At 42.0% G+C, this 13,884-nt stretch overlaps 1 protein-coding gene across 2 annotated transcripts in view; it reads left to right on the top strand.

Moving 5' to 3' along the window:
* The window catches only part of gpc5c (glypican 5c), a 133,506-nt gene that overhangs the window by 10,243 nt on the left and 109,379 nt on the right, over nucleotides 1-13,884 (top strand). For both annotated transcript variants that reach the window (XM_042498509.1, XM_042498510.1), the window contains exon 2: nucleotides 2,535-2,696. In XM_042498509.1, coding sequence (XP_042354443.1) covers nucleotides 2,535-2,696 — 162 coding nt within the window. The remainder of the gene's footprint in view (nucleotides 1-2,534; nucleotides 2,697-13,884) is intronic.

Raw genomic sequence — 13,884 nt, forward strand, 5'->3', positions numbered from 1 at the left:
TGAAGTGCCAACTCAATGTCAAATACACTGCGCTCAACTTCATGTCAGACTGTATTGGTTGTAGCTGCTGCTGCAGGAGTGTGAGTTCCACACCGAGGACAGTTGTGAGAGTTTGGCCGGCTGCATCGCGCTGTGACATGGCTAACTGTTAGCATCAAAAGGCTAATGTTACCTAAATAAAGGTTTAAAGGTTTGATGTCCGTAAGGGCTCAGTGTTGGATGTAAACACTGCAGCTGTGGAGGCTTGTGCTAACCACGTGAATGTTGAATGCACCATTTTTTTTCCAAGAAGAGACTCTCAGAACACTTTAGCAACAGAAAGTCTGCTGATACAGCAGGAGGTCAGGACAGTCCAAGATCATATTTCAGGTGAAAAAAATATATAGTGCAGGTATTGTTTGACAAGGAGGCGTTTCCATACTATTTGACACTGGATTATGTGGTCAGTACCCAGCCTATGTGATCACACCAACTATTTCTCACCTGAGGGAACATTGCTGCCACTGTTCTCTCAGGCAGAGCCTTTTCTACTCTCCGCAATTCTTGAATTGACAACTGATTGGTCAGACAAGTCATTCTGAGTGGGATCTATTGTGGAAAAAATTTGGATTTGTTTCATATTGTTATTCTGAATGTCATTCATTCCTTATTTAACAAAATAGCCCAGTGATGAGTGAAACACAATGTGAAGATGCTGTTTTTGTTTGTTTTTTTTCTTGTTTTTTGTTTAGGACTTTTTTTTTCCAAGCGGACAAGCCTAAATCTCGAGTGTTGCACAGTTTCTCTTACCTAGTATAAAGTCGTGGAAATGTGTTCTTGGATTGCTTCTCTTGGTTGGTGAGGTCATATTAAAAGAGATCCATTTAATAAGGTTGGTGTCACTAGATCTAATGGTCAAAGTATGATGACATTTAATCCCAGGATGAGGTAGAATGCCAGAAGTTTTCACTTGTCTTTTTATAACTTCATAACCTAGACAAAAAAAAAACATAGAAGCAGAACTAATGTACCCATATTTTTTTTTTTTTTTAGAATTACTCCTAAATTGATCATGCATTGTGAAATGTCATTTATGGATTTAAACAGAAGTTCAGCTTAATGTGTGTTAAGTAAATATGTAAATACCAATGGTTTGTATGATACAACAGATTGAGTTTCTCATTTATATTGCACCCATCAATCAAATTTGGAAAGGAGCCCTAATAAGCCTGCTAGGCGGACATTGAGAAGAAGCAGATGTAATCCTAAAACAAAAGTATTGCATTATATTTTGTTAAAATATGTCATACGCAAAATTTAAACAGTACACAAAAACAAGATAGGACTTTGCAGGAAGTATGAAGAGGGAAACTGTGTCAACAGGGAGATGGTGTCAACATAAAAAGACTGTGCTGCTACAGAGATGGAGATAATGAGCTGTAAGGGGCAGGACAGCCAGTTATGACTTCACTCGCCTGGCTCTGGGATGGGAACAAATGGAGCCTCACTGGGTAATTAAGAGACACCCAGGCCTCACTAGGATATGCCAGGCAAATGGAAGAGAGGGAGCAGAAAGGGAAAGAGGGATTGAGAATGCAACCCTATTGTGTTTCATGGAGGGATTTGGACAGTGAGGCACTGGTCTTGCGGTCTGTCCTAAGGCCATGCTTTAGGCTCTAGTTACAACACCTGCCTCCAGCCACCCCCGTCCAGCCCTTCCCCCTGTAAAATGAGTTATCATATCAGACTTCTGCACTATGGAAATCTCCCTGCACAAGGAAATGTGTGGGAAAGGACGATTTTAATAGCCTGTGCTAATTGTGAACAGTCTCAGTGATGTCATGACAGTGTTTATATGCGTAGCGATGGCGAGAAGCAGGTGACACTGGCAGGACAGGGTGGACTCTTGTTTCCGCTGATGTAATTGTGCCTGATTGAGCTGTTCATTGGATCATAGTATTTGCAATTAGGTCGTTGCCTTCATGTGGTTGTTCTGAACTGCAGTATTACAGCTAATGTCTGTCTACTTCTAGAAGTGATTTCACACAGTTTAGTCTATGTGTGTGTGTCCCTGAGTGACAGTAAATTTAGCATGTTTGCATTGCAAAATACAACTACATGCAAGTATTTATATGTTTTTATTGGACATACAGTATACATGCATGTTCAAATGTATGTCTTGAAGAGGTGTGCAATTGTATGAGTCAAAGATATTTATATATTTAGCGGAGACAGTATTTTTAGCAGGAAACGTGGATGAATTCTTGGTCTACTTTCTCACCCTCCCGTGGTGCCTCCACTGTCTCCCAATGGAGTTATGGCCTGTCTATCTATGTGCATACTCAGGACACTATACATATACTCACACATATTTGCACAGCACGGTGTAGAATCATATATCTGTCGTACAGGATAAAAGACAACCTCTCATCCAAGGTGAGATAGCTCAGTTCTCCTGCTCTTGTTGGCACTGAATTGAAAAGAAAAAGAAACATAAATGTTGATCAAAAATAAGAAATAAAAACATTATGTCCATTTTTGCTTGACTTTCCTAGATGTGGATCTGTTGGTTTGTAAGCACCAGGGTCCATCCTGCTGCACCCGGAAGATGGAGGAGAGCTACCAGTTTGCAGTAAAAAGAGAAACCCTCCACAACATTCAATCCTACAGCTACGAGCTTGAGCACCTCATCTCCGGCCACTCGGATGCCTTCCAGGGTAAGTGCTGGGACAAAAGGTCCAAGCCTGGGTTGGATGGGATTTGCGTGAGACACTTGTTGATGGTTGGGAAAGAGATGTTGTGATTGAGTGGCTGGTGACTTGTCATTTAGCTATCTAGTACATTCTGTACCTAGCTGAGACTGATACTCCAGAATGCAGCCTCTGCAAAGTATTTAATTTAAAACATGGACCCAGCTTCATACTGACCTGTAGCTGAACCTATGCCCCTAATTTCAATTCAAATTCAGTAATAAAAACAAAATAATTTCGTGTTTGTTTTCGTGCTTCCAAAAAATATTTATCTGTCCAGTATGTGGTGAAAAAAGTTTCTACTCAGTTCCCCAGGGTCACGGAAGCTGGCGTGCAGGCAAGTGTGCAACTCAGAAAAAATGGGCATGGCTTTACTCCCCCTCCTCTTCCCTTCCTCTGTGGGTTTGGCAGCAGCATAACTGTGGAGAGGGATCAGTGAGGGTAAACGGGGAAAAAGAGGGTATAGAGGCCTTTTCTCAGCATTTAGAGTTTGGTGGAAGATGATCTGCTTTGTCATTATCTGATCCTGCTCTTAGGACAGTGAAACAATTACTGGAACCCTTGAGCAAATTACAGTAGTTTTGGAGAGTGAAACAATCTGTGTACAGTCATTATTTTTGTTTGTTTGTTTGGTGTTTATTTTGGGTTGTATTTTTTGGTTGCGATGCCTCTTTGGCTGCCGGGTCAATTCACATGTCTGAGTTCCGGATAAACAAGGCCCCGCTGTAGATACAAAGCTTGTTTCAGCCAGGTCTTGCCTGCCAAAGGGTTTTGTACTACGCCCATCTGAATAAAGCCGAGCTCTAGTTGCCCGAGCTTGTCCTTCCTCTTCCTCTAGTGATTGTAGTGTCATTTAAACTTTAACGTTTCCGAAATAGACCCAATATTCCTCCCCGAAACCTCCAAACACAATCCCACAGGGTGGGAGACATGCCTAGGATGTTTTTAGTCTTACAGGAATTTCGGTACCATGCAATTAGTTTTATAAGACAATGGACTGCTTAGACTGCCATGTAGGCTAAGTCCTGTTTTATCATGGATGTAAGACTGCAGTCTTGGTGTGCAACTCATATGTGAACAAATGGTGTCGCAGAGAATGTATTATTTTCAAAAATCGCTGTTGTGGAAATGATTACTGTTATTTTTTATTTGTTTCATCTGGTAACACTATATATTATTGTCACAATGACCCCTTTACACCTTGCAAGTTAATGTGTCTTGAGATTGTATCTAGATAGGATTTTACCTGATTACATAGTTGTATTTGAGGTGCAGTTTGTAGGATTTAGGGGCACCTTTTGGCAGAAATGGAACATGATATTCATGACTTTGTTTTCATTTGTTTTAAATCTCCTGAAAAAAGGATCATTGTATTTTCTTTACCTTAGAATGAGCTGCTTACTGTATATCTGCATGGAGCAGGGCCTCCTCCACAGAGTTCGCCATGTTGTGCTGCAGCAGCGCAGGATTCACAAACCAAACACTGGCTCTCGATATGGTACCTTGAATTTTTGTGTCAGCCATGGTAGTTTTCCAACACACTTGGCACACGGGAGAAGTTTCAGTTCTGTAACATCCCCACTAGATGTCACTAAATCCTACACACTGCACCTTTAAGTATGTGTCTCTCATGTCTACATCCCGATCTGATTGAGATCCGATTGCTCTTTCCAGCTCATACAACAGAATGTCACTCCTCTCATACTTCCATTGCAGCTTTATGTGCTTTTTTAAAAAAATTACATTGCAGTCTAGATTGGTTGTCTTCATTTTCCACCATTCACTTAGCCAGTACTTCATAAATGATTCAGCTGTGATATGAATTGCCAAGTTTGGCTGGTGTACTTTCGTCCAACCAATTAAAAGCAGAGACCTCATTTCGGCTTGACCATAGACTATAAAATAAGGGACGTAGCTACCGTGACATCACCATCGGTTTGTGGACTGCCATTTTGGAATGCAGAATTCGGGTGGGGCTTTCTTGGATTTTTGTCACCAGAAGCGACCATATATAGATAAGTTGGTGGAGTTGTGCAGGAGCAGGGTGGGATCATAGAGTTTAGTGACGCCTTACAGACAGCTGTCACTCAAGTGGCCCTGCCCTTAAATATGTGTAACTCCAGGACTTCATAAAATGTATTAGCATTATAACATGGGGTCTATGGGGATTGACTTGCCTCTGAGGCCAGTCTTTTGTGACTATTCAAGAAAATGCCATTTTTGGCACCTCTGCATTGGCTATTTTTTAACCTCAGAGGTTGCAGCTTGTTCTTGTATCAATTCACAGGTGTCTTGGATATCCATAAGCTTTCTTGCTGTTTTCTAGCCAGCGGGTTAGTTTGCTTTTTGCTAACTGGCTAACGGCCACAACCTTACTGGTTTGGAACAGTCACGCATGGTTACGTATTGCGCCTCACGTAATTGTGGCATGTGGATTAAAAACTTGGCTTCATTTACGCTTGTGTTCAATGTGGTTACATAATGTCCCTGACCACCTCCAGGGGTGGTGTGACTGTTCCGAAAACAATCTGTCCTTAATACGTTTCGGGTGCATTTACACATGTACATTCACACATACACACCACCAAGATATGAAATTTCAGCACCTTCCAAGATATTAGTATGTAGGTTCACAGAGTGCTGGAGATAAACCCCTCTTATACTTGTTTTACAAGCAGTTTACATGAATAGAAGTAGCCATGTTTGAATAGTGGTCCTGGTATTTGTCCTTTTCATCATCATTAAGATCTTTCCCTTCTTACCTCATGTCTGAGTCTGTCTGGAGAACGACAATCAGGTGTTTTACATATCCCGAAAAGGTCAAGATGGAAAATAACAATGGAATAACAATAGAAACTGAAGTATGGTGGTGCCGAAAATGATGATGTCACTAGCCCTCAATTTACAAGGCCTTCTAAGGACAGTCTCTGTGCTGTCTGAGTGCCTCAAGTGGAATGTGAAGTAGCAAGTGGCTCATATACCACATGAAGTAATGAGAATATGATTTTGGCTGATACCCTTAGTACTGTTATTCACATGCTAGATGGTGGAAAATTGTTTGTGGGTAGCTTTCTCCTCCGACCAATTTTTGTTTGCACTGTATCTATCCAATTGCACCACATGCAGTCCACCACCGAGCCAGTTGTCTGCAGGCTCTGCTCTTCTGCTGATAATCTGTTTATTTGATAATTCTTTCATGATGTGGCCACTACTTTTTTAGATTTCAGCTTTCCATCTGTCTGTCATTCAAGTCATACTTTAAATCTTGCAATGAGAAGTCCTCTGTGTGTGTGTGTGTGTGTGTGTGTGTGTGTGTGTGTGTGTGTGTGTGTGCGCGCGTGTTTTCTTTATCCAGCTTTTACAGTTTCAACTCAAAATCACTCCTGCTGATTGCTAAAGTTTAGCCAAAAGGACAAGCCCATAAGAAAGGAGATGATGTGTGTGTAAGGAGTGTGTCTGCCTGTGTGTGTTGGTCTGGGTGTTTTTATTGGCCTGCCTTTGTTTTGACAGCCCTAAAGGCCCTACTGTGCTTTGTCATGTGTGGGAGTTGTCATGTCGTGAGTATGACCCCATAAACACAGACCACATTTATGAATGCTGAGAGGTTTTTCGCAAGTGTTGCTGATACAGGATTAATATGAAGGAACAGGTTCACTTGTATGCTGCAATAACAAAGCTCTCTGGTGAAACAGAACTAACAATCCTTTGGGATTCTCTATTGCTGTTGACTTTCACCCTGCGACTGCCACACCCTAAATAGTGCAGGCAGGTTACATCTTTTTACATAACAACCTCCATCCCCTGAAATATATCCTCTTCTCCATCTTTCCTCCTTATAGTTAACTTTCCTTAAACCTACACACAGAAACACAGAGGCCAGCCCCCCTCAGGACTCTTCTTTCACCTCAACACAGAAACACACTGACTGATACCCCAGACTTCTAATCCATGCCATAGTTGATAGGTAATGAGTGCTGGGGCCTGATGGTGGGTAGGTGTCAGCCACAGAGCCCAGTCTAAGCTGGGCCAGCTTAGAGCTGCCATCAAGGGCTTTGGCCTGTCAGCCTGTTCTAGCCAATCAGATCTAGAGTAATCTTACTGGCTGGACACCTCTCCTTGCCTCCTGATTGGCTGGGAGAAAGCTGAACAGATGGATTGGCCACTAGAATCTTTGTGCCGTTTTTTCTGATGGAACTGTAATCAGTAGATCTATTCTCTACTTGCACAGTATTACCTGATGTATATCTGTTGTATGTAGTGCATGTCTGTTAACTTCCTTTCAGCAATGCAGTAACATTACCTTTACCCTCTAACCTTAGGGGCCTTAGATCAGGGACCCGGGTCGGATCTGAGTACACCTCAAAGTCCATTTGATTAGTGTATACACTGTACCGTACCAGGGCAATGGGAAAGTCGGTCTCAAATACGGTCATATGTTACTCGGGTATGGAGAGTATTTGATGTGAACACCCACTGGCTGGTATCCACCGTACCAAAACTAGAGAGTGGACTCCTATGTAATGTTACTACAAGGACTTTTTAACCAATTATGAAACAGACTCAGTTTAATATTGATGCTTTGATATGAGATGGCAGCACAGCCCTCTGCGGACAGACCCAGATCCATCTTTGCTACCACCTTCAACCTGCAGTGCAGTGTCCATTTGGGTTATTTTTCTACACTGTAGCACAACAAAAATTTCATGTAGATTATCCAACTGTACTCGGGTTTTGAAATATTGTTAACAGTATTCAACATTTGTTTTTGAATGAAGTGTGATGATGATTTTAATCATCACCTCAGTGTCTTTAAATAGCCAGGTGTGCTAGTCAGCTAGCCTAGCTTACTACTAAAATGAAGAAAAGCACTGTCACATTTGTAAGGAGAGCGGTCAGCTCTACAGAGCTCTACTGCCCACTTTCTCAAGACAGTGTATGTGAGGTAATTCAATTTTTTTGCAGCTCTTCCAACCACAGAGTGTAAAAAAATAGCCACAGCAACCAAACGTTAGTCGAGCTCTGAAAATAAGGCTGATGTTGGTGCTACACTGAGTGACTGTTTAATGTTGCTCATGGTCATATAAGATACTGGGGCGATTATCAGAATGATCAAAAACGCAAAATACAAACTCTTAGTATGATTACAGTATGTAATTTTATATGTACACAGCTAACTGTGTAACATGAAGCAACTAACTTAAAGACACTATGCAGGATTTCCAGTTACTGTTTGTATATGCTTGCTATCGAAAGTGAAAGTAAAATCCAACCCCAGATTAACTCTGGTTTGGTGTTATGCCTCACGATATTTAGATTTTTTCTGTGCTGTGTTTAAGTGCTGCTTACAGTCTGACACCTGGTCTCTAACTTTTCATAAAGCCCTGATCTTGCCTGGTAGCACATTTGTGTTTCCTAGGATAGCAAAGGTATGAGGTATGGGTCGTGATGATTGAGTGGGATTACTTCTGTATGAATCTTTACATTGGTTTTAGGAAAATCCTGCATAACATATGTTTTAGGATGAAAAAGCCTGGTGATCACTAAGGTTGGAGTTGAAGGTAACAATACTGTAGAGCTGACACAAAGTAAACAGACCTGCAGTTCGTAAAATGGATATATGTCACACTAAATTGTGCAAATAGATAATTAGGTTAAAGCCTTATTTTTAGCTAGTTCGAATAAGCTCCAATATAAATAACTTATTCAGTCCGATAAGCAGCAATCTCCTGTTGGCAAATTGTTGTGCAGGCAATCCAATTTGCGTGTGTGTGTGTGTGTGTGTGAATGACAGGTGGGAATGATGAGCAAGAGAGTAAGTATCTGGGTACACCATATACTCACACTGCTGGGGAGCAGATGTCAAGAAAATGCTGACACTTTTGATCACTAGTGTCACCGATATGAGGGGGACCTGGCCCACAGCTAAAGGCCATGACATCTGTGTTTGTGTGCGTGTGTGTGCGTAATGCCGGTGTTTGAGCATTTAGTACATGTGCATCTTGATCATTGTGTGTGTGTGTGCATATACATGTGTACCAAAGACATGTGAGCATGTACAGTATTTACCACCCTTCCAAGTCACTATGATCACCTCAGGGCTCAAGTTGTCCTCACAGGAGTTGACAAATGCTTTTCAGAGAAATGTATTCTGCTGGCCTAGATAGCTCTCTTTCATCAATGAAAGTGCATCACATTTAAAACTTTAGGTGCCCTTCAGTGACAGGACAGGGAGTTCATTTGAGAAAGAGTGGCAGTGAGAGAGAGACAGAGTTAGAAAGAGGAGAGAAAGAAGCTGTGGCAAGGACAGTGTCTTTCCTCATTGAGGCGACATAATTAGCTGATCCTTGTCTCACCATCCAGGAACTCTCAAGACCCACCTGTCCTGGGAGACAGCATGAGCATGAGTGTATGCAAAAGTCAAAGTGATCAAAACCACAACCTGAGGTACAGGGATACTTGATGCCTTCAGCTGTTTAAGGGAAAATTGACCACCTTTTTATGGATGTCCAATCAGTGATGATTGCAAACAAGCTATCCATTAGAAGTTATTGATAGGGGGACACAATTTTCCATATCAGGCCCCTCATTTCCATATCATACCCACTCCAGCACCTCCAGTGGTGCATAGGCCTTTGCATTAGTCCCTTGGATCTTGGACCCAGGCTCATCCGTACACTTAGAGCCCTCCTCAACACCCCAGTAAATGTAGTCAGTTGAAGCAATATATTCCTCAGTGCGTGTTATATAGCTATGCCAGCAGTACCTACATGTACCAGGATGCACTGGGTATGAGCTAATGACAACCAGCAAAAAAAAGTTGTGGCCTCTTAATGCAGGTAATGAAATACAAACTTGGAGGCTGTGCAGTTCGACCCACGATAGCCAAGATAGCAACAAGTCTTTGTTTTTTTCCACACTGTCGATGGCAGCACATTAAAGCCTCTTGCACAACAGCCTTGGCCTTTATCTGCTGCAATTCTGCAGGCATGTATTCTTACTCAAATAAATTTAATATTTGCCAAAATTGTAAAACCAAACTGTAAAATGTGTCCTCGTCCATAACATCCGCTGTATCATATTTTGGAATGCAATTTTTGTTGCTAGTCCTAGGAAATGTCGCTAGGAAATGTAGCTAGTTTGCAAAAAGAACAGGGAAGTTCTGTTTTAGAGCGCAACCCCCCCCCCATCTAAGCTGAAATAGCTTGTAGTTCTTCCTCCTTTCAGCTTCATCACTGTAGCATGAAAATGGCATAGTTGAAATGAGAAAGAACAGATTTTTGCAACTGTTGAACTTGGTCAGTTTCTCTCGCTCAATATACCTGCACTTGTAGAGTGCTTTCATAGTCATGCAGCCACTCAAAAAGTGCTGCTCAGCTTCTAAATACTCATACACCATCACACATAGATGGAACAGCTATCAAGAGAAATTTGGGATTCAGTATCTTACCCAAGGATACTTTGATATATGGACTGCATATGGAGGGCATTGAACCACTGACCTTCTGATTAGTGAACAATCCACTTTCTGCGCCACAGCAGTACGCACTGAAGAATTTTTTTTTCATTGATATGGGACATTTAACATCAACCCTGAGTGGGCATCCATATCAAACAATATCATTCAACTTGTGACTTACCGGCCTGTGTTAGGGTGCTGAGTTGCATGCCGACTGATTTTAATTCATAATGACAAGAAATCGATTGACACTGGGTATTTTTTCTTTGAATGTAAATAAGGTGCCAGAATGCATTAAAAAAACACCACAACAGACTCCCAACAGAGGTCTGGACTAAACATCAAAGTCCTCAAATCCTAGAAATGCCGCTGTATACAGCAGACCAGCAAATGTCGAGGGTTGAAAAAAGGCAATTTTTGAAAAGATTTATCTTTATTTTGCTTTTATTATTATTATTTATTTATTTTTTTTTTTTTTAACATTTTATCTGATAAATATTATTGTGTATATATTAGCTGGCCCCTCACCTCCACTTCATTTTGCAAAACTGGACCCCAGGCACAGCAAATTTAGTATCCCTGATATAAAAGTTGGCAAATTTCCCCTTAAATGCCAGAATAAGAGGACTCAGAGACCTGCGAATTAGTCAAGAAAGACAATGAACACTGACTAGTTAGTTTGTTGGTGTTTCTGCCCCCCTGTAAATGTCTGTTTCCCCCAGGCTTTCACAGGTGGCTGAATTCAACCTACTGTAATTGTCTCTCTGCCCCTTGAGGATTTGCAGCCTCCCTGATTGCCTGCTTGGATACAGTAGATAGTATTTGCAGTGCATTGCTCTTTGCACTCCTACCCCCAATGTCTCTCATTCCCCCTCTAGGCACAGACAGACAGACAGACAGACAGACAGACAGACAGACAGACAGACAGACAGACAGACAGACGCACGCACGCACATTTCTAGCTTAAAGCCTCATTGTTTATAAGCCACCCCAGATGAAACTGTTTTGAAAATTCCTCTTCTGTCTTCACTTTTCCTGACAGGATCATCCTGGGTGGCTTACACAACATGCCCTATGTAAAGGCAACTGTCTTATTTATTAAATAGTGATGATTTATGTGTGTGTGTTTATGTGTGGGCATGTGCGTCTGCATGTCTATATGTGTGTGCGCAAGTGATAAGAATGATGAATCACTTGGCTGTAGTGGCCTATCTTTCATTCTTTCATCAGACACACAAATCCCTCTATCTATATTGCGATCTCTCTGCATTCGTCTCAAAGTTCTCTCACTCATTTCACTTGTGATCATTTCAGCCCCGTCCTCTCTCACATCATTATTTTTTTTCCCCCTCTCACTTCATGTCTGCATGTTTTTTTCTCTGCAGATGTTTTGACCGACAGGGTTATTGCTCTAGAGGCTGATGCTTGGACACAGGATGACATTGCGCTGCACCATGAGCTCATGCTCAAATTAGGGAGGATATCCGGAATCCATCCCTACACGTCTCATTTAATCATACAGGGCGGAGGGAAAACATGTTTATGGACCTAATAGTGGGAGCGAATATATCGCATGTTTGAGTGCGTACGTGTGTGTCCTAAGCATGTTTGTGTTCTATCTACGCCTCTCTAGTCTCCTGAGTAGACATGACACATAAGGGCAGGATGTGTGTCCCTCAGAGTCTGCAGGCTCGCTGGGGAAAAAGAGGGGGAAGAACAAAGGGAAGGAGGGGGGAGAGAGGGGGAAAGCTCAAAGCCTCTCGCAGTCATAAAGTCACACTCAAAGCTTCCCTAATTACCTCTGCTTTTCATCTGCCCCTCTCACCTCAGCATGAATATGTGAAAATGCAGAGAGAGGGTCGAGAGAGGGTCGAGAGAGAGAAAACAGAAAAATGAGACGGAGGGAGGGCACATGGTTTGAGTAAAGTTTCAGTTTGAGTAAAGTGTGCACAGGTGTGTTTGAATGCGGCTCTATCAGGTGTGTGATGTGGTCTAGCCTTTAAAGAACACTGAATCAACAGGTTTTTGCCCTCTGGATTCACTGCTGCTGTCTGACTCCCTCTGTCTTCCCGGGTGTCTCTCTCTGTCTGTGGTCCATGCTTTGCCAGCATTGGTTGCTTAACAAGAGCATGCTGGGTCTAGGTGGGCACGATGCCAACAGCTTGCGTGCTGGCATGTGCGCTGCAGGGAACCCTCATGTCTCAAAGATAACCCAGCTGCCAAGAGAGCGCTCCACAGAATAAACCCATAAACACGAAACTCGTCTCCATTCTATTCACCCCAAAAGCCTCCTTTCATTTTTCTTCTTTATTGTTATTCTGCTCCCCGACGTTCTCAGTCTTCCTCACCAACCATCCATGCTCCCTAACATTACATCCAAAGCCTAAACAAATACGAGGTCTGTGTAGATTAGCCTGCCGCCAGCCTTCACAGCCATAATTTGACATACTAGCATGAAATGAAACTGAGATAGAAACCCCTTTATTTCTCGCCAGCGCCATCTCCTCTCTCATGGAATGATTTTCTGACGCTAGTGCTTCACAAACACTGTTTCCAGCACTGCTTTTCAGCTTGCCTCAACAAATGTTCATGGTGTAGACTAAGCTTCATCAGTCTCACTTCTATTGTATGAGTACAATAAGCTTGATGTCCAGGAAGTTTCTTGGTAATCAGACAAAGTCACATCTCCCGGGGCTTGTTCTCTGTCCAAGAGAATTTGGCTTTTCTGGAACACAATCTGTCTGGCTGGCTGATGGGATTTGTACTCTGCCGCTGCTGATTGGTCCAGCCTGGCCTTTTCCTGTGTCCTGTCTGAAACTGCTGCACCCGGCCTTCCCAGAATGATCCCACAAGCCATAAAATGTGTGTATGTGTGTGTATAAGTTTTAGATATAGATCTACATATGCACACATGTCTGTCTGTGTAGCAGCTGGCAGTCAAAATCTTTAACAGAAAATGTCTAAAAGCCAACAAAATGGTCAGACTGCTTCTCTTTTTGATGAAATTTTCACCGGTGATGTCAAGAGAAATGATACTTAGGTACAAAGTTAATGCAAAAATTCTGTTAAGGTGATGATTAGTGTTTTTTTACAGTACCATAGGTACCACAGATACAATTGTTACAGACTTGACAGGCTGCATAACTGCCTAAAAGTAGTTTAGTTCGCCATAAAATGCCAAAGGAAGAGGAAGAATGCCTACTTGCACAAAAGAACATAAACAACACGTGGAATACAGCAACAAGTAGGAGCTGCAGCGACAGCTCCGCCTTGTCTCATCAAAATAGAAAGTTGGGTTTTTTTCCCAAGGCCAGCATATTTTATTTATTTTTTTCATTGATTGAAAATGGTGTGGCACGTATTTAAACTATGCTACATATCACTGCATTGTGACGAGGCACTGAGCGTCACCATCAACATCAGCGTTGACACTGCGCCTGTTATTGTTACTTTCGCTCAGCTGTCTAATCAGTGGAGGGCAAATAGCCTACTACAAAGACCAATCATCTCATCTTACATGTGCAAGTGGTAAATAACAATGGAGGAAAAAAATATGTTAATATACTGTTTAAGTATACTGTAAGGGGAAAAAATTTGACACGGCGAAGTATTGCAATATTTTGTTCGGCAATATTGTATCGATACACGGACGCCAAGGATACATTTTTTTAAATATAGAAATCATTACTATTGCAAATT

The sequence above is a fragment of the Plectropomus leopardus genome, chromosome 12, assembly GCF_008729295.1.
Source record: "Plectropomus leopardus isolate mb chromosome 12, YSFRI_Pleo_2.0, whole genome shotgun sequence".
Classification (NCBI taxonomy): Eukaryota; Metazoa; Chordata; class Actinopteri; order Perciformes; family Serranidae; genus Plectropomus; species Plectropomus leopardus.